Raw genomic sequence first — 25,784 nt, forward strand, 5'->3', positions numbered from 1 at the left:
ATGTCATGCTTTTTCTTATCACTCGTGTGTTTCACCTGAACTACTACATTGACGACAAGAGTGTGTCTCTCTAGGTGAACAGTATTACAGATCAGACACGTAAAATAAGCACCCATCCATGTCTTGAGTTCCTAACTTTTCACCAGCCTTACCTGATGCACATATACTTCCTATCGTTACTATCACTATTATTCCTATGATTATCAATACTATGAATAAAATTACTTTAACCCACTTGTGTTCGCTACTACTCATTACCCTTGTCCACCTCTTATTCTTAGGATTTAGCCTGTTAATGTTGGTTGCGCGAACTGCTGATTTGCTCAATGTGACCGTTTTCCAATAGCCTCAACAATTTATTCACAAATTCTGTACATTTAGACAGAACAATCTGATATTTGGTAGTGTGCTGGCAGCTTGTTTCATTAATTTCGATGCTCAGGCACAACTGCATTCGTTAATGCTCAAAAAATATCGAATCTCACTTAATTATCAATTCAGGTAGTATCAAAGATCCTTAGTTTCCTGGCCACACTGGACCTGGAGTCATGGCATAGGATTAAAGTTAAGGATGTAACAGGTATTCAGTGTTTGACAACGCTTCTACCAGCAACACTTTCTAATATAATTTGTACCCACTGAGAGAAATCAAAAGACAGAGTCGAGGAGATCGGAAGAGTGTATTTGGCGATAACCAATATATCGGAATTCCATGATCTAATCTGGCTAGCGATTGCGGTAGATGTTGAGCACAGCGTTACCACACATGGTCTGGTGCGGATGCATGACCGATTGCCTTCAGCTAGATGAGTCCACTAAAACATATGGTCAGCATCCAATGTCGAAAAATTACAGAGCTATTTATTTTGGGGATTTATTTACCGCTACAATGTGAAATCGTAGGCAAAAATTTTTTTGTGTCAGCTCATTGAAGAGATATTGGTTATCACTGACTTATGTTTTTGTTTTCTTCAGGACATCCATGCATTGTACAAGACTATATTCTAAGGTGAAAATGCGTTTCTAGGCAAAGGAGGGACGGTAAACGTTCGATTCGCTGCTGACCAGAGTAAAACAACAGACAAAACTTTGTGGCGCATCCACAGATAAGCAAAATAGTCTCTTGGTGGTTTCAAGTTCCGATTCTACAAGTAATAAGTGAAACACAAGCACTACAGTCCTTCGTATATAAGAGACACAGAAGCGACCTTATTTTGACTCACTCATGTATAACCAACCTGTTTGTCGTGGTGTTCAGACAGATGACCATCCTTGTTCGCAAGGGGAAGGTTGAGGTCATATTCCATGACTTCTAAAAAGCTTTTGATAGAGTCAGTCTTACGTGTCTTGCCAATAAGCTCAAACGATTAATTATCAGATCACCTTTATTTGGTCAGCTTACTTCATATCTAAATAATCGACATTTTAGCGTCGGGGTAAACTTCACATTTTCCTAGTTAACGGGGTACCTTAGTTGGATTCCTCAGGGTTCAATACTATGACCTTTTCTTTTTTGAATTTATATTAACAATCTTACACAGCAGGTATCGTTAGATTTATTACTTTTTGCTTATGATGTGAAACTCTGGGGGGAAGTTTGCAATTAGGAGAATAAATTGGCACTTCAGGAGGATAAGACTCGACTTCAAAGTTGGGAAAACAACAGCAGACTTACTTTAAACACTGTGAAGTAGTCCATTTACGACATTTTGCACACTACGAATACATCTGAGTTTAACCCCTCGACGGATACCCCAAGTTGAAAAGGTCTAGGAATATTGGTACCCCACTGTCTGAAGTCTTACGCTGGTTTTTTTTCCTTCTTATCGTTAAACTTACCTAGTTCCTTACATGAAGGTATCGATGATGCACTGATACTAGATACGGATGTTCGTTAAGTGAAAGGTTCTTCTATCACGTCTAGAAATATTTGAAGCATTGGGAATTGAATTCAAGTTCCTGGCACTTTTAAGGTATTCGTTACGTCATGCTGTAAGATTTATGGGAAAGAAAAACAAAAATAGGAGAGAACTATACCAGACGTTGGATAATTCTGGTAATTCTTAAACATTAAGCATTATTGGCTCAGGAGACAAGGTGGACTTTCGTAACAATGTGAAAGAAACTGTACCAGTTAAAGTAACACTTCTTTGGAAATAATTTTTAGGGTCTTCATAATATAGGCAACACATGTTATCTTAATGCTGCTCTTCAATGTCTTGCAAGGAGTCCATGGCTTTTAGATCTGTTGGTTGTCGATGAACCAAGAGAATCTACTCTGACTAAACCTAATGGGGTAAACTTTAAAATCCTGCGTTATTGTTTAGGATTCAATATCTACGTTATGTGTTTCCCTACCACTAATGAAGTGCCCACTGACAAGTCAATTTAAGGAAATTATTTCTGTTTTAAAGCCTGATGAACTTTCAAATTCCAAGATGAGCTCTTCTAACACAATTAGTCCTGGGGTTTGTTCTAGCAACTAGTTCTAGAATTTTCATTTAAGATGTTTCGAAATGTGTTTGTTGAACGTTGTCCTCGATTCAGTGGATTTGGGCAACATGATAGCCATGAATTAATTCGTGCTCTCTTGGACTGCTTAAAACAAGAAGAACTTGCACGCTGGAAGAAGGGTATTTTACTCAAACTCAATGTTAACCCAAAAGTTAGTCAATTATTTAGCCTAATTAGCGGAATTTATTCCGCATAAACGTATCCGTGTGTAGGGATTCTTTTCAGAGTTCTGAACTTAGCCTTTTTTGATCACTCAATGTATAATTATAACGTCGTAGTAAGTCCTTATCTTGATGACAAACACTGCATTCTTATTCAGAAGTTTTCCTATAGACACTCATTCATTAGGCCTAAATTATTGATCCGCATTCTGTAGTGCGTTCTTCAGTATGACGACCAAGATTTTAACAGGAGGCAGTTGTACGGGGCGTCGCTTTGTGTAGTCTCACTCCACAGACGACTTAGTATGAAATGAGCTTTTGAAATGAGCTGCGGATATCCAGTTTCATTTTCAAAATCTGCTCAGACTTCCAATGCTTCGACCACACTTACTAATATGATAGTTGTATCACTTGACCGCATGTTTACTTTAGGTCATATCCTGTTTTCGCTTTTGAAAGGGAGTTATTAGTCAATTTAGATTACGGCTGCGTCGCACAAACATTTCTGTACCCATTCATTGGTTTTATAAATAAACAAATATCGTCTACTTAGGGCTTACCATGACCGTGAGTTAGTCTGTCTAGTCATATATAATAAACATGACGCAGTGTGGTGTGGAAGGTAGAAAATGACCGAACTTTATGAACATGGTTTGTGAAGACAGTTGGAAAGTATGTATGAGATGATGCTGTAATTCGAAATCGAAAGTTAACGAGTATCTGCTACTGCACCATTGCGAATTATTCCGAACCATGTCATTTAAGGTCTCCAACTACTGGGATAGATATGTAGACGGATTTTATCGTATTTTTATTATCGTTTTTAAAGATATCTGAGGGTTAGTTTCAATGAGTCTGTTTCTACCAAATCCAAACAGGTAACTTGTCACATTGTTAATCAGGCTACAAAACGAAGAAACGTCAGAGGACAGACTAATCTTATTACCTGATATTGTGATCGACAGTTGAATCCAACGTATTTCTATCTAGAGTACGAACCATTGTTGCCTTAAATTATAGGAATTTGTTGATCGGCGGCAATGATAAGTCAGTCAAAATGTATTAATTTGAATGATCGACTTGCTTGTTTCCTATCTAGTTACAACATACATGGGCAAACGATTTTGTCTAGATTAGTGACGGCCATAATTTGAGACTGATTATCAATTAGTGCAATCATTTATTGTCAGCTTAAGTTTCGTATTTTTTGAAATGCAGAGCTAAGTTTCCAAAACAATGCGAATCAATGTTTTGACATCTTAATGAACGTACTTACGAATCTATCCAAGTCACATGGCCACAGCCACCTTTTTCTCTACGTATGTTAAAACATTCTGTTTTCACTATGCAACCTACTATCTTTTCTGTGCTCAATTTCTGTGCTTCTGCCTTTTGGTTTAAAAATGTGGTTTATTGGAACGATATGTCACTATTAAATTCCCGATGCATATAGGGAATATTGGGCCCTTTATCTTCATGTGTGTCAAATATTTTCACGTTTACCTGTTCACCCAGTAAATAACGTCACCTGCAAAAATAGTGGGGTAAATACAAAGTGCGTATATGCTGCACTTGTTTGGTTGATATCATGGAAATATTTAACCAAGTGATAAACAACTTAATCGAAACTACGCTTTTATTATATGAACGGCGTTATGGTGACCAGCATTTCTTCTCAGTCAGTAGTTAATGTAGAGTAGTTACACGACGAAGAGATTATTCTTTAATGAAACACAAATTGGTGGTAAAAAAATAAATGTGCGTAACTTTACGATAAGCTGTAAGACACTAATGCTTATACCTTGTGAGATAAGATATTTCAAGTTCGGACTTCAACTTTACACAACAATTGAGATTTTATTTTCTCTTCACTATATAACAGGATGTTCGTGATGATGAGAAAGAGTCTATTCGCAATTGGGGAAAAGCAGCTTCATTAGCCACGAGTGTAGATCGACTTTTCGGTGGGATTCTTGTCAGTACATTACAGTGTTGTTGTTGTGGTACTGTTCGCCCTAAATTTGAACCATTTCTGGACCTTTCATTGTCTGTTTCTCAAAACAATGTTTCAAAACACAATATAAATGAATTTGTGTCTAAACAGCATTCTAAAGGTTAGTTTACCAAGTGTTTTAGTACAAATTCTACTGCCATGTCCAGTTTCTATACTTTTTAACTGTTAAGCAGCTGTCAGAACAAGAAAAATCAAATCACAAAATTTTGTCACAAACCATTTGATAGGTGGACATTTCCGGTATAACAGATGATCTCTATTTCAACTTGAAAGTGGTTTTCATTGATTGGCGTCTTAATGAGTTTAGTAAGTGGTATACACTGCAAAGCAGTTTGGGAGGCTCATTCACCAGGTAATCAAGTGTAAGTCACGCTCTGTCAAGCTACAGTTGCAGTCGGTAAATGCAAACTACCTGATTGAGATCCATTCAGTAACCGCGACCTCTGGTTGAAGAATTTGGGCAACATGGATTAAAATTGGTCAGTGTGGCGAAAAACGCGTTCAGTATCGTTTTATGAACCTCAAGTTCCAGTATTCCTTCATACATACCTTTCCACTATGTCTTCTTGAAGAATGTCTCGTCTTTCTTGTTAGCATTGCCGCTATGAATACTCTGATTTCTTTATCATTCATCTGGCCGATCTTTTCATTTTGTCTCATAGGTGCCTCCAGTTCCAAACAACTTCGGAAAAAGGAAGTAAGTATATTGTTTATTTTAATTATAAAGGGAAATCAGTGTACTGAGCATAAAAATTATGATGAGTTTTTATTACCTTGTCGGAAAAGACAAGAAACAATCCAGGGGGAAGAGTTTCCTTTTCGATAATTTCATTTACTTAAGCTGTACAGTCGTAATCATGGTTAATTTATTTGGTCAGAATAGTAGTCTATAATAAAACAACAGAATAATTAAGATTTAGTTATTTATTATTTTATTTATTTGAACACATAAATATTGGTTCAAAGGGGCACGGAATACATATGCACCACACAAGCCACTTGATTTGTGTGTGGGCTGTGATACTGTCCGGGTGACCAGACCGAATCAAGTGGTTTTCTTAGAGGGCCACACTCAGAGCATTCAACCTAAAGGTGTGATCCACAAGGCAGTGGAGCAACGTGAGAAGATACAGTCCCATGGTAGCCAGCCACCAACAATTGGTTCATACGCCATTTGTTACTTCGGGATACTGGAATGCATATAAACCATTTGTTTAGAATAAGAGTTTTCCAACTCCTCTAGGTGAATCATCCACATCAACAAACCCGGTTTAAGCCCCTGTCTGATATTCGCTTTTCGTCCTCTCAATTTTGTAAACAACACTCGTGATGCGAGAAGGCAGTGAGTAGGACTTCTTTGAGAGTGGCTGTATACTCGTGGTCATGTGAGAGCATTTGAAGAGGGAGAGTTGACTCTCCCCACCTTCATCCATACCAGGGCATATCGTCTAAATTTAAACAAACGGTTTCACAGCAGTTGTGTGCCGAGATAATTGAAGACAATAAAGGGAAAAATCATTTTCTTGAAATTCCCATAAATTGAACGTTTCTTTTGACATTCCTAATCCAAACATTCTCAAGAAAATCTAGTCAAACATCAATATGATCAAATATAAAAACATACTGTATATTAAGTAGGTCATCAAATCATGTTAAGAATGTTGCGAATGAGATTTGTTGTAGTGTGTGTAAGATATTTGATGTAAAAAGTGAAGAAAATTGTGTTAAGATAACAGTTGTCTATGTGTGTAAATAGATCTGATACAAGATAAATTCATTGATTGGAGTAGGCACCGACTGTATAGTCCGAATATATTCGGGATCTGGTCTGTGGCCTGCATTGCCAAATATGAGACCTAAGTACTTTATTGACTTTAAGAAAAATCAACACTCTTCTGGAAGTAATGGAAACCTTTTATCACTGATACGTTGTAGTACAGCTGTCGTGCGTTCTCGTAGCTGTTCTAACGAAGTGACAACAATTAAGATATCGTCTAGATAAGTTGTGACTACTGGGATACTCGATAGGATGGTATCCATGAGACGTTTGCCAAGTGATTTTTGGGAATCTAACATCTCCAACAATGTCGACTAAAAAAGGTGACATTAAGTTCACCCGAATAAAATGTTTATCTCAGAGATGCAGAAAGTCTTTTCCAGAATTCCTGCCATTGTATCTCCTTTCAAACTAAGAGTTCATGAAAAGAATCTTCTTTGATGCTATAGACACTCATTCACGTTTCTACATTAACTTCAGATGTTAATGAATCTAGGTGGACATCCATTGTTGGCTAGCATTTACCGCATTGTATCAAGGTCAGTTTTGATTGTATCATCGGCACAGATTCGTCTAACCATCGTATTTGGATTTGTTATGACTTTCTGTCCGGCTTTTTATCCCATGATTTATCCACCGATCAAAATACGACTAATACAATCTTAGCACTGTGCCAAACCAATAACGTTAGACCGGTATGAACAACCTAGCGTCCTTATTGGTCCTATGTCCACCTAGCCCATCCATTTGAGTCCAGAACACCAATACCAGCTTCCACTATGCGAATTGAATCGAATCATTTATTTCAGACATGATGGGTTTATATATCAACCAAACAGACTGCAACGTACCATAAAATAGGAAATAACATTTGTATACAATAAAGCCAAAAATTGACTGTGAACGAGGGATACAGTAGTTAATAAACTGAGCATAATTGAAGAACCGTAAATCGTACAATACTAAATTATAGGTCAAAATAAAGCTTACAATAAGAGGAATATAAATATACATAATCTAGTTACTGAATAGTTATATAATAAGAATACATAGATAATATTAGTTCATTAATGAGTCTCAGACGTTACTCGTACTTTAATCTTCACTAGGATATAACAGGATTAGGTTTCTCTTTTGTTTCAGTGGGATCCAACTTTGAAATTTAGTATACTAGCCTTTCCATATTGGTTTTTTGTACATTGATATTTGTAGCGAGTCATCCGGTTACATTTTTACGAAGCATCTAAGAAGTGGACTTCTAAATCCGACATTTTATTATTTTAATATTATTTTCACCAAATTATAGCGTAAACGTAAAACTCAAAAACAACGGAAACGTCAACATTTTATACATGATCATCAGTCAAATCAGGAATGTCTAGATCAGTGCAGTTCAGATTCAGATAGTCGAAAAACAAAACAAATTGAACATTCACCATTGGATACATTTATTGCAATGTGTTGTGATGATGTAACAACTCCAAATGTAGATAGTAAGCTAATAGAGAACGTGAATGGGGATCTTGACATAGATGAGAACCAATATAAAGATAATAATGGCAACAACGATGTAAATAAGAATGGGGAGAATTTGCCCAATTTGAATGAATGCGAACTTTCAAGTGAGTAAACGTCTTATTGTTTCTTATATCTTTCTATTTTTACTTGTTGAATTTTTATGAATCATTCGTAGTTCTTTATAGAATGGATTTCACTACGAAACTACATCTTTTTAGGGAGATTGTTTTAGAAAGAAATGAATTCATTCATAGTGGTCACTTGTGTTTGTAACCAGTGAAGCTGGTGGTTTAGTGATTCTTCAGTCAGTCAGTCAGCTACAACGTAGGACCAGGCAGAATCGTTTGGAACCGGGGATCATTAAAAAGAGAATAGGAAATGTTTCGTACAAAGTGCATGGGACTTTCTGAACGTGGATTGGACACTTCACTCAAATACACGGAGAAAAAAGGACACTAAACACAATAGATACTCGAGTGAGTCTTCCGCTAAAGAATGAGGGTTTTCCAACTCCCCTAGGTGAATCCTCCACACCAACCAACCAGGTTTAAGCCCCTGTCGGACATTCATTTTTCGTCCTTTCAATTCCGTAAACAACACCCATGATGCGAGAAGGCAGTGAGTAGGACTTCTTTGAGAGTGGCTGTATACTCGTGGTCATGTGAGAGCATTTGAAGAGGGAGAGTTGACTCTCCCCACCCTCATCCATACCAGGGGATTTGGGGGCTGGATCATGAAATGTACTACTGAAAATTAACAACAAAAAGACTTCCTGTTTTAACTTATTCACTTAACGTTGGTTTATGAAATTTAGATACTTTTTAGTACTTATAAGTAGTTTATATTTTAATGCATAATTTCTTCCGTTTTATTGATTAATTGTAAAACAAACCATTTTCTGTTAGGTTGATGTGATTTTTTTGTTATATTGAGTTGTGATAAGTCTTCTAATTGAACGCTAGATTAGGTTTCCTAAGCTCTCCTAGTACCCCCCAGGCTAAGTCTACACAGTGACTTGAGCATAAGAGATCCCCCAAATACCCTGGTACGGCCGAGGGTAGGGAGAGTTAGCTCTCCCTCTCCAAATGCTCTCACATGACCACGAGTATACAGCCACTCTCAAAGAAGTCCTACTCACTGCCTTCTCGCATCACGAGTGTTGTTTACAAAATTGAGAGGACGAAAAGCGAATATCAGACAGGGGCTTAAACCGGGTTTGTTGATGTGGATGATTCACCTAGAGGAGTTGGAAAACTCTTATTCTAAACAAATGGTTTATATGCATTCCAGTATCCCGAAGTAACAAATGGCGTATGAACCAATTGTTGGTGGCTGGCTACCATGGGACTGTATCTTCTCACGTTGCTCCACTGCCTTGTGGATCACACCTTTAGGTTGAATGCTCTGAGTGTGGCCCTCTAAGAAAACCACTTGATTCGGTCTGGTCACCCGGACAGTATCACAGCCCACACACAAATCAAGTGGCTTGTATGGCGTTTGTGTATTCGGTGCTCTTTTGTATCAATATTTATATCTTCAAATAAATAAATAAAAATGTACATTGCTTATACTTTATTATTAATGATAACGTTTTCTTAATCCTTTTAGGTGAAACATTAAATCAAAGTTTTTGTGATGAAGTGGCATCCTCAGACGGTAAGCTGTTTACTTTTTCTTCTTAGAAAAAAGAATTCTAATTTGTATATTTTTACATTTATCCATTGATATTCACATCTCTTTATTTATAAGTTATACTCAGTATCCAAATAATATTTAGTTAGGAAATTAAGTTCCTTGGCATGATTGTGTTGCAATCGATCGAATTTATTGTAGTATAGTTACTAGAAGTTAGAAAATGAAGTAGCCTATTCTATCTTATTTTGTAATGTGCTTTTGATTTCAAGTAACAATGAACCCCTTAGAAAGGTCTATTTACAGAAAACAAACATGGAATGGCTAACTAACCAATTTCCATAACTCGGTTCCTTTAAGAAGAAAGAGAAATCTTATTCACTCTTCATGTTGCTGACATGCATTGAGGAAGGACTTGAGTTACTCAGAAGAATATTAGCTGAAAATGGCTATTCAAGCTACTTCGTGGAAAAGATTATGAAAGAAAGTTGGAACAAAGAATTTAGAAATTCTGTTTCAATGAAATATCTTTATATGAATCTGGAATTTAAAGGTGACCAAACCTCCGATATATTCAAATATTATCTATCAACAGCTATTAAAAGAAGATTCTGTGCTGCAACTGACATTGATTAGCAAAAAGTTTGTATCTGTATAGGATAAATTTTCTCATCTGGTTTTCTCTATGTGCAACTACCAGTTCATCTGCTCTTGTGAAGCAAGGTACCATAGGCCATAGTCAGCAGTTAATCTCAATTCAAATATGAGGACACATTACAGTGTAGTTCTGCAAGAGTAAGAAAAAAGCAGTTTTAAGTTCTGTTCTTGAACATTTAATCGATTCGAATCATTCTACTGATCTGCAAGCTTAAGGTTTTCGTATTCAGTTCCTTAAAACAACAGAAGGGATTAATACTGAAATTTCATACCATATATACGATTTTTACCCTTCGGACTGCCGACCAGGATTCTCCAATCAACTCTGCCTTAGACCCTCTTTTCCAGTTGTTGCGTAAGTGCTATCCATTCTTTTGATGTCTGCTTCCAATTCCCGGTGTAATATGTCCTTTGGTCTGTCTCTATTGTTTTCGCTTTGAGATTTCAAAGTTCGGACTTACCTTGATGCAATTTGATCCTTTCCTATTTTTTAATGATAAGACATATGGCAATGATTTATGGTTCAAATAAAACCTTAAAAATAAGATAATATGAAGACACGACAGTATGAATATCTACTAACTGTACTATGAAAGTATAAATAGTAATCCTTCATATGATCATCTCACTAATCATCTCGTTATGTCAGTCGTATACTTTATTTACTTGTTCTTTCGTCAATCATCTTAAGTTAACATGGATACAAATTCAGACATAGTGATTTATTCAGTTTATTTCACAAACTTGTTTTAGTTAGACAACCGTTTAAAACCAGGAGGGACTGGACAACTGTTTTATCGTAGTGTGGGACTTCTCCGTGGTGCCCATCTACGACCTCACCATAAAGGATTTAAACCCTAAGAGCTTCAGGTCTCACGGCTAGCACTTGACATTCAAATAATTGAATCGGCATCCAATGGCTAACATTCCTAACGTCGGTCAATTTATGATATTGTGCATCTATCATCCAGTGATACTAGTAAGTAACTCCCTCATGATTGACATGATTACTTACTTACTTACACCTGTTACTCCTCGTGAAGGAGCATAGGTCGCTCACCAGCATTCTCCATCCAACCCTGTCCTGGGCAATCCTTTCCAGCTCCTTCCAGTTGTAATTCATCCTTTTCATATCTGCTTCTATTATCCGACGTAATGTGTTCTTTGGCCTTCCTCTTTTCCGCTTCCCTTCAGGATTCCAAGTTAGAGCTTGCCTCGTGATGCAGTTTGACGATTTGCGTAATGTATGTCCTATCCATTTCCATCGTCTTTTCCTAATTTCCTCTTCAGCTGGAAGTTGGTTTGTTCTCTCCCACAGAAGGCTATTGCTGATGGTATCCGGCCAATGGATGTTGAGTATCTTGCGTAGACAGCTATTTATAAATACTTGTACTTTCTTGATTGTGGTTGTTGTAGTTCTCCAAGTTTCAGCTCCATACAGTAGAATTGCCTTGACGTTCGTATTGAAGATTCTCACTTTGATATTGGTTGAAAGTTGTTTTGAGTTCCATATGTTCTTCAATTGTAGGAATGCGGCCCTTGCTTTGCCAATCCTCGCCTTTACGTCTGCATCTGAACCTCCATGTCTATCGACGATGCTTCCCAGATATGTGAAGGATTCTACATCTTCCAGAGTTTCGCCATCAAGGGTGATTGGATTGCTGTTCTCCGCTTTGAATTTGAGGACCTTGGTTTTCCCTTTGTGTATGCTGAGGCCTACTGATGCAGAGACTGCTGCTACATTGGCTGTCTTTATCTGAATCTGTTCACGTGTACGTGATAGGAGGGCTAGGTCATCTGCGAAGTCCAAATCGTCTAATTGGTTCTGAGCTGTCCATTGTATTCCGTGTTTTCCTTCAGATGTCGAGGTCTTCATAATCCAGTCGACCACCAGAAGAAAGAGGAAGGGAGAGAGTAAACAGCCTTGTCTGACTCCGGTCCTTACTTGGAATGCATCTGTCAGCTGTCCTCCATGCACTACTTTGCACTGTAGTCCGTCGTATGAGTTCCGGATAATATTGACAATCTTCTCAGGAACTCCGTAGTGTCGAAGAAGTTTCCATAACGTCCTCCTATCTACACTGTCGAATGCCTTTTCATAATCAATGAAGTTGATGTATAGTGACGAGTTCCACTCAACTGATTGTTCGACGATGATCCGTAGTGTTGCAATTTGGTCTGTGCACGACCGATCCTTTCGGAATCCAGCTTGTTGATCTCGAAGTTGGGCATCTACTGCATCCTTCATCCGGTTCAGCAACACCCTGTTGAAGACTTTCCCTGGTATTGACAGTAGTGTAATGCCTCTGTAGTTTTCACATTTGCTCAGATCTCCTTTCTTTGGAATCTTGATGAGGTGTCCTTCTTTCCAGTCCATCGGCACTTGTTCCTCCTCCCAAATCTTTTTGAATAGAGGGTAAAGCATGCTTGTGGTTACTTCGACGTCTGATTTCAGTGCTTCAGCTGGTATGTTGTCGGGTCCTGCTGCTTTCCCGTTCTTGATTTGTCTGACGGCCATTCTAATTTCTTCCGTCGTTGGTGGGTTGACATCTATAGGAAGATCTGTGTGTGCTGCTTCGATGTTCGGTGGATTCATTGGAGCCGGCCTATTCAGGAGTTCCTCGAAGTATTCTACCCATCTGTTTCGCTGTTGTTGAATTTCAGTGATTGGCTTGCCTTCTTTGTCTTTGACCGGCCTCTCTGGTTTACTGTATTTCCCTGATAGTTTCTTCGTTGTATCGTAGAGCTGTTTCATATTTCCTTCTCTAGCAGCTTTTTCTGCCGTCGTTGCTAATTCTTCCACGTATTTCTTCCTGTCGGCTCTAATGCTCCTCTTCACTTGCTTGTTTGCTTCTATGTATTCAGCTTGTGCTTGGACTTTCTCTGCTCGTGTTCGGCTGTTGTTAATTGCTGTCTTCTTGTTCTTCCTTTCTTTGATCTTGTCCAGTGTTTCTATAGAGATCCATTCCTTATGATGGTGTTTCTTTAGGCCCAGAACCTCTTGACACGTTGAAGTCAATGTTTCTTTGATGCCTTTCCAGTTGTCCTCCATACTAGTTTCTTCTTCCTTCAGTAGATCTTGAAAGGCTTGGAATCTGTTGTTGAGAGCTATCTTGAATTCATTGAGTTTGTCAGTATCTCGAAGGAAGGCTGTATTGAACCTTTGTAGTGCTGTTTGTCCACTTGTCCAGTTCTTTTTTAGCTTCAGTTTTAAATTGGCTACAACTAGGTGGTGATCTGAAGCTACGTCAGCTCCTCTCCTGGTTCTCACATCTTCCATTGTCCTTCGGAATTTTTGTTGATGCAAATATGGTCTATCTGGTTCTCTGTAGTGTGGTCCGGTGAGATCCATGTAGCCTTGTGTATACGTTTGTGTGGAAATATTGTGCCTCCTATGACTAATTTGTTGAATGCACACAAATTTGCAAATCTTTCTCCATTTTCGTTCCTCTCTCCCAGTCCATGTCGTCCCATAATATCTTCATATCCAGTGTTGTCTATTCCGACCTTGGCATTTAGATCTCCCATCAGAATGGTGAGGTCCTTTCTTGAGCATTTCTCTATGATTGACTGCAGCCGCTCGTAGAATTGATCTTTAATGTCGTCGTTGCTTTCATTGGTGGGTGCATAACATTGGATAATATTCATTAAGATCCCCTCCTTCTTTGTTTTGAATGATGCTTTGATGATTCTGGATCCGTGGGATTCCCATCCTACAAGTGCATTTCGTGCTACTTTGGACAGCATTAGAGCAACTCCCTGTGTGTGTGGAGCATTTTCCTCTTCGTGACCGGAGTATAGCAGCATCTCTCCCGTAGCTAGCCTTTTCTGTCCAGCTTGGGTCCAGTGGGTTTCGCTGATTCCCAGTACTGCCAAGTTGTATCTCCTCATTTCCGTTGCTATTTGGCTGGTCTTCCCGGTTTCCCACATTGTTCTAACGTTCCATGTACCTATAAAAATTTTTGCTCTGGTTGTTAGAAGGGGCATCGGCAAACTCGTGGCTTCCGAAGGAATTCGGCTTTCACCATGAAGCGTCATAATTCTTCTAAATGAAGACCTTCTAACTCTCAGGGCAGAGTTAAAATGGTTTGAATTATTTTTTCTGGTAAGCGTTTTTTTAGCGAGTTAGTTTTCTACGGGATGGGGACGCTAACCCCATGCCCAACCCTCCTCCTTTACCCGGGCTTGGGACCGGCAGTAACTCTAGAAGAGCTACAGGCGGAGTTATGATATTGTGCATCTATCATCCAGTGATACTAGTAAGTAACTCCCTCATGATTGACATGATTAAACTCCACTGATTACCACTTTTCACTAGGACGTCAGTAGTTACGTCTTGTGAGGAGGGCTCCTAGTGAACTGAAGGAAGCTCTGAAAGAAGCGAAGACATTCCATCCAATCATCGTCTGGAAGTACATTCCAAAATCTCGACATATAGCTTCCCGATTAGAGAGATGCTCAAAATCACTGCCTACGGATTGGGTGACTGTAATGATTATTTCGTTTTTACTAAAAATTACAAGTATGCGAGTGTTTTGTGTCATATCTGATACTTGGAATAAGATTCCTTTCCACTCGTCTTCTGTCTTCTAAATTACGACTTTTTATTTTATTTATTTATTTTAACACATAGATATTGGTACAAGGAGGCACCAAATACATATGCGCCACACAAATCTCATTCGATATGTGTGAGAGCTATGATACTGCCCGGGTGCCCAAACCGAAGCAGGTGTTTTTCTTAGGAGGACACTCCCCGAGCCTTCGACCTGAAGGTCTGATCCACAAGGCAGTGGAGCATCGTGAGAAGATGCAGTCTCATGGTAGCCGGTGACCAACGATTGGTTCATACGCCATTTGTTCCTTCAGGATACTGGAGCCCATGTGCACCATTGGTTTGGAATCCGGTTAAAGGGCCAGACATTCGCTTTTCGTCCTCTCAATTTCGTAAAAAACACCCATGGTGCGAGAAGGCAGTGAGTAGGACTTCCCTGGCAGAGGCTATATACGCGTGGCCATTTGAGAGCATTTCGATAGGGAGAGCGGACTCTCCCCACTCTCGGCCGTATCAGGGTATTTGGGGGTTTCAAACGTTTGAGTGCTCAAGTTGTACGCAGTATAGCAAAAATTTAACTTTTAGATATAATATGCCTCATGATAAGTACTTACTACAGTTCGTTTTCTTTGTTTTATGGATGCTTTTGTGATTCTATACTTTCCCTCTACCTTCAATTTGACTTATTCTATAGTCTATTTATCCTTTTTGTTACTTATTTTTTTATGAAGGAAATTGTGCAGACGGTGAAGGCAGTGATCGATGTGATAGTGTTGCATCACTACAAGTTATTACAAATGGCTGTGATGAAAATTTACAACAAGTAGAGATAAATAATACCAATACGGAACAAATTACTTATGAATTAGATAAACTATGCTTGAACACAGTTCCATCGTTTTCATGTGATTCCGATGAACTAAATCAAGCTATTCATTATGCGCGAATCCCACTTGGTCAGAGTAAAAGTATCAACTCAACAGAAGATGGAGTCACATCTATTTATGAATGTCTTTCAAAATATACTTCTGCTGAATTATTAACAGGATCTAATCGTTTAATTTGTGATGTATGCACAAAACGAAACTCATTAGATGAATTGGAAAACAATTTGACTAGTGAAACAATGAATAAACAAACGTCTAACAACAACAAGCCAGACATTTTACAAGATGTTATCAAACGTGATTTAATCTATAAGCCTCCACCAATTCTGACAATACATTTGAAGCGATTTCAACAGGTAAATTATTCTCTTGATAGTAGGAAAAAGAAACATTGGTTTACTCTTAATACGTCTGATACTTTTGGTGGAGTTTTATTCTCTGAGCTGAATGGTTTGGTCGTGGAACTTTCATCGTTCTTCTGAACGATATTGCCAGCACAAACTTCAGGTAGAAGTGAAGTGTTCGAATTTCTACACATGTGGTTCACAGCTTGTCCTGTACATCTCGACGTCTGGTACTTGAATGTTTGATGCTAATCAATTCATAGCCCTTAGGAATTTTCCACACTTGAATCTCGGTAAGAATATAAAAGACTGGAGATATAAAAAGATACTACATCCATGGTTAGTATAAGTAGGAGTACAAGAATATGTATCCTCGATAATTTAGAAATGCTGTACCTTGCTTTTCCAATCAGTTCCCCCACATATATATCAGATCCCACTTGCTTATAAGTGATGCTGCCCAGGTATGTGAAAATTTATGCCTCTTCTAGAGCTTTTCCACTAAACGTGATTGGGTTGGTGTTCTCCGTGTTGCATTTGATGATCTTAGTTTTCCCCATTGTGTTTTCTGAGGCCTACTGATGCACAAGATGCTGCTACATTAGTTGTCTTGACTTGCATTTGTTCGTGTGTATGAGATAGAAGGACCGGATCATCTGCGAAGTCTAAATCGTCTACTTGCATCCAAGCTGCTCTCACCGACGCGTTGTAGACCCGACCTTTTATAGCCAGACTGACATTACGAAGGCGCCAGAGATGGCTCACATTGACATAAGCCCCTCTGGCTTTCACTATACGTTCATTGATCTCATCACTCACACTACCACCAGCACTTATGCAGCTACCTAAATACACGAACTTCTCGACTACTTTATCTGCTCACCATCCAGGGTGAGTACAGGATTGGAATCCTGCTAGTCTCGTAGAAGTACTTTGCACTTTGAAGGTGCGAAGCACAACCCGTACCTACGAACATGTTTGATTAAGTGCGGATACCGATGTTGAGGTGTTCACAATCCAGTCGAAGAAGGTTCCATAATGTTCTCCCATCTACACTGTCAAACGCCTTATATTAAATGAATTTGATGTATAGTGACGAATTCTGCTCGACTGATTACCCAACAATGATTCGTACTGTCAAGATTTGGTCTGTGCACGATTGATCCTTACGGTATTCGGTTTGTATATTTCGAAGTTGGGCGTGTACTGATCAGTACCATACAGACGTTCAACTATTAAGTTGCGCACCTATTTATTTCGCACTGAAACAAGCAGTATTAACATTCAGAACAGCTAACACTGTTAGTTTAGTTCATTCACCAAGTACAGACTTGTGTACTTGACTTCAAGATACGCGTTAAGTGTGAGGTATATTGTGAAACTGTAGTGAACAGAACACGGGTGGGGACAACCAAATGTATTTAACACAAAATTACAGGACTTGTTAATAAAATCTAACAATCATAAAGTAAATACTTAATTTGCAAAATGTCTACAAGTTGTCTCATAATGACTCAGACTTCATTGTTCTTGCATTTTCATACAAATTGCATTCTGCTTCCATTATTTACTGTTCGATCCTCTTGTCTCTCTGCTGCCAGACCTTCTGTTCACGACTAACATCATCTACTACTTATGTCAATATAAGTAGCACACACCACATTGGAACCTGTTGTTGAGAGTTATCTTGGATTCATTGAGTTTGTCAGTATCTCGTAAGAAGTCTGTATTGAAGGTTTGTGATGCTGTTTGTCCGGTTATCCAGTGTTTGTTTAGCTTGAGTTTCATCTTGTCAGTCACAATCATATGGTGATGTGAAGCTATGTGAGCTTCGCTCTTGATTCTCACGTCTCACATTGACCGTCTGAGTTTTTTGGTGGCGCATGTCTTATTTATCTGGCTGTGTGTAGTGTGATCAGTTGAGACCCATGTATGTTTGTGTATATGTTTTTGAGGGATTGTATTTCCACCTTTAAACATTTTGTCGAATGCACATAAATTTTCAAATCTCTCACCATTCTGGTTCCTTTGTCTTCGTCAATGTCGTCCCATGATATCTTCGTATTCGGTGTTGTCCATTCCAACATTGGTGTTTAGGTCTACCATCTGGATGGTCAAGTCCTTTCCTGGACACTTCACTATGATTGATTGCAGCCTCTCATAGAACTGATCTTTATCGTCGTCATCGCTATCGTTGTTGGGCGCCGAATACTGGATATAATTCATTGTGATTCCCTTCTTTGTTTTGAAGGATGCTTTCATGAACGTGGAACCATGAGATTCTCATTCTATAAGTACTTTTCTTGCTTCTATTTTCAGCATCACTGCAACTTCCAGTATGTGCGATGCATTTTGTTCTTCATGATCAGAGTACAACAACACTTCTCCCTAAGCTAGTCTTTTCTATCCAGGTTGACTCAATGCGTTCCACTTATTCTGAGAACCGCCAAGTTGTATCTCCTCATCTCCACAGCCATTTTATTGGCCCTTTCATTAGTTCACATTGTCTGGACGTCCCATGTACATATATAATAATTGTTGCTCTGGTTGTTTCAAGGGGTATCGACTTCTTGATTTCCAAAGAATCTGTGCTTTCACACTGAGGCGTCATAATTCTTATGAATGAAGATCTTTCAACTCGCAGGACAGTTCAAATGGTTTGAAATTTTTTTTTAATACCTAAGTCGTTTTATGTGGGCTGAGGTTGCTGATCCCATCTTCAACACTCCTTTATCCAGGTTTGGGACAGACAGTAATCTTAGAAGGGCTACAGACGAAATTATATGATATATATATATATATATATATATATATATATATATATATATATATATAATTTTTAGCTTTCAAATAAACTGAGGCTGTTTATACTCCTTAATGTCTACTTTCTTCCACATTTCAGGTCGGTGTTCAATTACGAAAATCTCAGAAACGTATTCATTTCCCAATCTACTTGGATATCACTCCTTTCTGTTCTGTACTCGCTATGGTAAATAGTTTTTTGTCATTTTTCTTTGATGATTATTCTTACAACCTTTGTTTGTTTGATACAAAAAAATTACCCATCGTGTACATTTATGTTTGTTAATACTGACCAAGGCTCCAAAATGCCCTGGTACGGCCGGGGATGGGAAGATTTAGCTCTCCCCCTTCAAATACTCTCATATGGACAGGCGTATACAGTTACTACCAAGGGAAGTCCTACTCACTGCCATCTCGCAGCGGGTGTGGTGTTTACGAAATTGAGAGAACGAGAAGCGAATGTCTGGCGCTTTAACCAAGTAGGTAGGTTTGGAGAATCCACCTAGGGGAGTTGGAAAACCCTGACTCCAAATCAATGGTACACATAGACTCCAGGATCCTGAAAGAACAAATGGCGTATGAACCAATTATTGGTCACCAGGTACTATAGGACTGCATCTCCTGACGTTGCTCCACTGCCTTGTGGATTAGACCTTTAAGTTGAAGGCTTTGGGTTTAGCCCCCAAAGAGAACCACCTGTTTCGGTTTGGGCACGCATACCGTATCACAGCTCACACACAAATTAAGTGACTTGTGTGGCATATATGCATTCGGTGCCCCTTTGTACCAATATTTATGTGTTCAAATAATTAATTAATTAATTAATATCAAATTATTAAAGTTATTTATTATATTTTATGAAATTATACTTTGTATTGACCGCTAATTATGCTATACATAAGCGTTCTTAGAGATACTTATTAGGAAATATTACAGTTGCAGAGGTTCTTTTGAGCATTTGGCGGTAAACAAGATAATTGATTTTAATGGTGTGTGAACTGTTATCACTCTCCATCCTCCCACACGCTTTAGAAATGTATTTTCTTGTGACGTCTGGATTAGTAGTGATTCTCTTGTCGACCCGGAAGCATGACTACAGAGTCAAATTTCATTTATTTTAGATTGGTCAAGTATAAGCAATTATCTCTTGTTACTTAGATAGATTCACGTTGATGGGTTGATAGGCCTGTCACTACTGATGCAGCTTCTTTTCTTGACCACTCAGTAAGGTATTCCTTCCACGGTATTAGTAACAGGGTTGTATAAACCACCCATACACCTCGAATAGCGCTCAATTCTAAAACTGTAGACTTATATTGGTGCAGGTTGATCTCCTAACAGATCATTTCTTGTGGTTGTTGTTGTCCACTCAACGATCCTATGTAATATTTCATTATGATAGTTAGTTTGATTCTTGTTTAACTCTGTGAAGTGCATGTATTATTTGAAATTAGTCTAATGAAATGTTATTCCTTCAGTTCTCTGTTTGTTTAAACTTTATTTATAGACTCATTCCAATCAGATTCGTTATCGTCTTTACGGTGTGATTGAACATACTGGACATTTAACTTCTGGTCATTATGTAGCTTATGTAACTTTACCAAAATCATACACTAATTATAATGATAATCAATCAGATCGTATAGAGCATCAATTCATTGGCTCATTGAATCGTTCACCTAAATGGCCTTTATCTGTTAATGATTTAATTCAACGTCTTCGTCGTTGTGATCATCATCAATTGTTATTGTCATCGAATAATTTTATATCTTGTACTCAAAATGGCAACAACACTATCAATGATTCAACAAGTCATAATAATGAAGTGGTTGATGATGATCATCATGATAATGATGATTCACGTCAATGGTTCTATTGTTCCGACAGTCATATAACACGTGTATCTCAGTCAACTGTATTGAATTGTCAGGCTTATGTTTTATTTTATGAACGTATTGAATGAAGAATATGTAGAACTCTTAGAAACAAACATATTTATGTATACTTTGTGAGTGTGTGTGTATATATATACATATTACCACTAGTTACTATTCTTTCATAATGTCTCTTATGCGAAATGATGATTGTAAATAGTTTCGCTTTCCCCCCTCCCCTGTTTTTATATATAGGTTTTAGAGAAATATATCTTATGGGAAATGAAAAACGGAATTTTTATTTTGTTGTTAATGTTCTCGTTCTTCATAGAGTTCGTATGTGTTTGTGTGAATAATCTTAGTATGGACTACTTGGCGGGCTTATCTACTCTCTCTCTACATATATGTTCAAGGCTCAGGTGAATATATAATATCATTGTTAATCTATCGATGGTAGCCAACAGGAAACCTTACTCCGCATGAGTTTCGTTTTAGTTGGCACTTGTTAGCAATGCACACAAAAACCTTGAGGAGAATGGCACTTTCTGTGGGATTCAAATCTGGACCGCTAAGCTTCATAGTGTAAAACGTCATTCGGGCCGTGATTGACCTCTTGTTAGACAGAGATATTTACAGTTGATTAATGATTGGATAGTGATTAATATCATGTTTGCGTATTCTTTAGTGCTGACAAAATTCGATCGACCAAGTTACTATTGTAATGCTTAACTTCAGTGAGAAGTATCCAGATTTAGATGGTGGTTAGAGGTAGTCAACAGGAAACCCTGGACCCGGGTTTCGTGCTACTTGACACTCGTCAGCAAGGTGTACCTGTAATCTTGAGGGAACTGGTGCTCCCTGGCGGATTCGATCTCGTGTCACCCAGCTTCACAGTCAGAGACGTTACCACTGATCTATCCGAGCCGTGACTAACCTCCTGTAGCATTCGATCTGCACTAATAAGGACTAGACAAGCATGACATTGATCACCACCCAGTGATCAATCAATTGTGAGAAGTATCCAATATGATAATCTGTACAAAATACTTATTACCATTTATCTGTAGCTTCATTGAACAATAGACATAGACAACATCCTATCCCCTGCTTAAGATTCTCCAATCGATCCCTAGGTTGGACATTAAACAGAAGATTTATTTGTAAAATGTAATTAGGTCAACGACCAATCATTGATACCTGTTTCGTTCTGGGCACTCAGGCATTATATCCCAGCCCTCACACAAATCGAATGACTTTTTTATGGCGCATATCTATTTAATGCCTCCTTGTACCAATGTTTATGTGTTTATATAAATAAAAGAAAAACTTACTATAATATTTACCAAATAGATCAATATGTAGAACAGTTTTCCCTAATATGGCAATCAGTCATTCTATTAATCCAAATCTATTCTATATCCCCCCTCTTTTAATGAAATAATATTGACCTATTTTGTCTATTAATAGATTGATTATGGAACCAATCAATAAATTATTGCTTCTTATCATATTTGATTGCTTAGTCTAATTGAACACCATTCCCCCCACTACTACTAACACCACCATCACCACCACCACCACCAACAACAACCAAAAAATAACAATAACATAACTTCAGGCACATATTTATTGATTAAAAAGTTAAATGGTTCAATGAAATGAGGTAAGGTGTTGTGGGTATATTACACAAAATAGACAAGTGAATGAATGAAAGTAAATTTATAAAGTGTATACATTGTTCCCTGTTACAGGTAGGTAGGTAGGTAGGTAGGTAATAACGGGTAATGTTGATCGATAGATTAAAGATCTTTTTTCCTCTATTGTTTAATTCATTTAACATTTAAGAAAATGATTCATTAGTATGGTAGAATATTTAAGAATTTTTCATGAGGCATTTTTTTAATGGTTTCTCTGGTTGTTAGGAGGAGCATCGACCTCGTGACTTCCGAAGGAATTCGGCTTTCACTATGAGGTGTCTAAATGAAGATCTAACTCCTTGGGGTAGAGTTTAAACGGTTTGAATCATTTTTTTTCTGGTTAGCGTTTTTTTAGTGAGTTAGTTTTCTACGGAATGGGGTTGCTAACCCCATGCCTAACCTTCCTCCTTTATACGGGCTTGGGATTGGCAGTAACCTCAGAGGGACTCCAGGTGGAGTTTTGAATGAAAAATAATTCATATTATTCTCCATCTATAAACATAGCGAAGTGATTGAAGTTAGGAGGTTAAGTGTCTGTGCACGTGATCGATTTCGATCGGGTCGTGTATACACATAGCTGAGGGGGCCCGTATTAGGATGACTCCAGGTTCTAAACTGTCATTCAATCAGGATCAGCCTGTCATTATAGTCTATAAATAGATGCTTTATTGTCGACATGGTGTGATCATATGACTGTAGTCTAATTGTCCAATATTTAGGCAGTAGGTTAGTATATAAATGTACGAGGGTCCAAATGATTGTCAAGATTGTGTTTGTGACATCAATCTAATGTAGCGAACTCTGTGAATATTTTGAATATGTAAAGATAAGTGAGGAGTGATGAAAATGTGTCAGAGTCTCAAAAACTACTGCGATCTCTTCATTCTTTTCTATATAGGTTGCAGAATATATTAACTAAAAGAATATAAAGACCAAAGTAGCTGAGGAGCGTACAATGTATGATGTATCAATGGATTTGTGGATAATAAAGCTGATTCAAGAAATGTTAAAATTATGGATCAACGAAATTCTAAGAATGACGTGAACTTTCTAGGATCATGGGATTTCGTTCAATCAGTAATTAATACACATATTATTATAGATCCAGTCCATTAATCTTTACAGAGAAGGTTTATCAATTACATCATCAGAGATAGATTGAACAAGACAGTCAACTTGAGTACAAGAATAATGAAGATTCCCAGTCACAAATCAGGCTATCAAAATTAACTTATTTAACCTACTTACTTAAACGTTTTACCCATTATGCCGCTTCGATATCCGGTGGATTCAGTGGAGCTGGTCTATTCAAGAATTCCTCGAAGTATTCTACCCATCTTTTGCTCTATTGTTGAATCTCAGTGATTGGCTTGCCTTCTTTATCCTCGACTGGTGTGTCTGGTTTACAATATTTCCTTTCTAGTTTCTTTGTGTCACATAGTTATTTGATATTGCGTTCTCTTTGCAGCTTTTTCCGCCGTGGTTGCTGTCTTCCACGTATTTCTGTCTGTCAGGCCCTAAAGCTCCTACTAACTTGTTCGTTTGCTTCTGTGTATTGAGTTTGTGACTTGACTTTGTCTGTTGTTGTTCGGCTAGTTGTTGCTAATTGCTGTCTTCTTGTTCTTCCTTTGTTGAATGTTGTTTGAGGTTTCGTTAGAGGTGCATTCCTTATGATGATGCTTGTTGTGTCCGAGAACCTCGTGATATGTTGAAGTTAGTGGTTGATTGATCCCTTTGCAACTGTCCTTCATAGTAGTTACCGCTTCTCCCAGTAGATTTTGTAAGGGTTGGAACCTTTTCTTGAGAGTTATCTTGAATTGATTGAGTTTGTCAGTATCTCGTAGGAAGTCTGTATTGAAGGTTTGTGATGCTGTTTGTCCGGTAGTCCAGTGTTTGTTTAGCTTGAGTTTCATCTTGTCAGTCACAATGATGTGTTGATCTGAAGCTATGTGAGCTTCGCTCTTGATTCTCATGTCTCACATTGACCATCTGAGTTTTTTGGTGGTGCAAGTCTTATTTATGTGGTTCTCTGTAGTGTGACCCGTTGAGACCCATGTATGCTTGTATGTAATGCCACCTTTAACCATTTTGTTGAATGCACATTAATTTGCAAATCTAATTCTAGTCAATTTTTAACAAAGCATGATTTTTGATCAATGTTACACATGATTAATTGTAGCCTTCTCAGTTTAGTTAACCTCACAGTTCCAGACATTTTTATAACCAGTCATCAGTGGGTTTATGTTATGATACGAACTTAGATGAGAGAATTGGATCTGAATGCAGTCAGTTAGCTCAATGACATAACTGCTAGGATCTATTTATGGACTATTATTACATATAGTCCTATTGGATAACTATTAAGTAACCATATTATATGTATAGTCATGTTCCTTTTATTATAAGCTCTCATTTGACCTAATGACTACTGTTATATGATTTACCATTCTTAACTTATTCCCAATTTATGAGTTACAGTCTCGCATACTCATATCCACTTTTTGGCTTAATCTTGTATAATTGTCATTTTCTATTTTGTGGTATGATTCGGTCTAATTTGCTTGTAACTAAACTGCGTATGTCTGAAATACATAATATGTACAGTGGAAGCTGAAATTGTGTTCTGAACTCAAGCGGACAGGGTAGGGCGAGAAGAACAAATAAAGACTCAGAGTTGACTGTAGACTGCTTGTACTGGTTAACGCTCCACTGGTTTGGCACAGTGCCAAGATCATATAAGTCAGTGTTCTAATTGGCGATCTTATCATGTGATAATCAACAGGTCCATAGGACATAACGCTGAAGAAGTTCAAATGTTTATTCTCCTCTTTTAATCGATAATGATAAAATGAAAGATTAAGGTTTATTGATACAACATTATGCCTTGTTTTTGCAAATCGATCAGTCAATCAAGTCATATTCAACATAGAACCTGGCACATATGTAAATCAGTTCATGCTGCCGTATTCCATTAGCACAGCAAGATGAAATTATCAAGGGAAATCCTAGTTTAGCACAGATGGCAACAGTATCAACAGTAATAGAAAAGATTAGGGTTCTAAGGTAAACTTCGAAAAGAAAACACTGGTTAGTGGAAGATTAGAAAATCTATGAAGTAATTTAGAAACTTGTGATCTAAGAGTCATTTCAACCAGTTTCTATATACAGATGTCGCTTATCACACAGACTCCAACCAGATAATCTGGAATAGCCCACATGGTTTAGCACAACAGCCAGTATCTTTATGGATTAATGACGAATCTTGTTTGATAAACCGTATTTGTTTTCCAAATCATACATTCACCAGCCATCATCATCCATTTAGGTAGTCAATCCAAGTCTATACATAATA

At 37.9% G+C, this 25,784-nt stretch overlaps 1 protein-coding gene across 1 annotated transcript; it reads left to right on the plus strand.

Moving 5' to 3' along the window:
• The first annotated feature begins 1,955 nt into the window (after positions 1–1,955).
• Positions 1,956–25,127, plus strand: USP16 (Ubiquitin carboxyl-terminal hydrolase 16). The gene is made up of 13 exons (XM_012938089.3): positions 1,956–2,056; positions 2,090–2,139; positions 2,168–2,296; positions 2,328–2,468; positions 2,507–2,665; positions 4,558–4,789; positions 5,352–5,386; positions 7,773–8,088; positions 9,593–9,640; positions 15,560–16,071; positions 18,962–19,048; positions 20,369–22,486; positions 23,331–25,127. The coding sequence occupies exons 1-12, from the start codon at positions 2,002–2,004 to the stop codon at positions 20,822–20,824; spliced, it is 2,220 nt and encodes a 739-aa protein (XP_012793543.2). The 5' UTR covers positions 1,956–2,001; the 3' UTR covers positions 20,825–22,486; positions 23,331–25,127.
• The last annotated feature ends 657 nt before the right edge of the window (positions 25,128–25,784 follow it).

The sequence above is a fragment of the Schistosoma haematobium genome, chromosome 6 (assembly GCF_000699445.3).
Source record: "Schistosoma haematobium chromosome 6, whole genome shotgun sequence".
Lineage (NCBI taxonomy): Eukaryota > Metazoa > Platyhelminthes > Trematoda > Strigeidida > Schistosomatidae > Schistosoma > Schistosoma haematobium.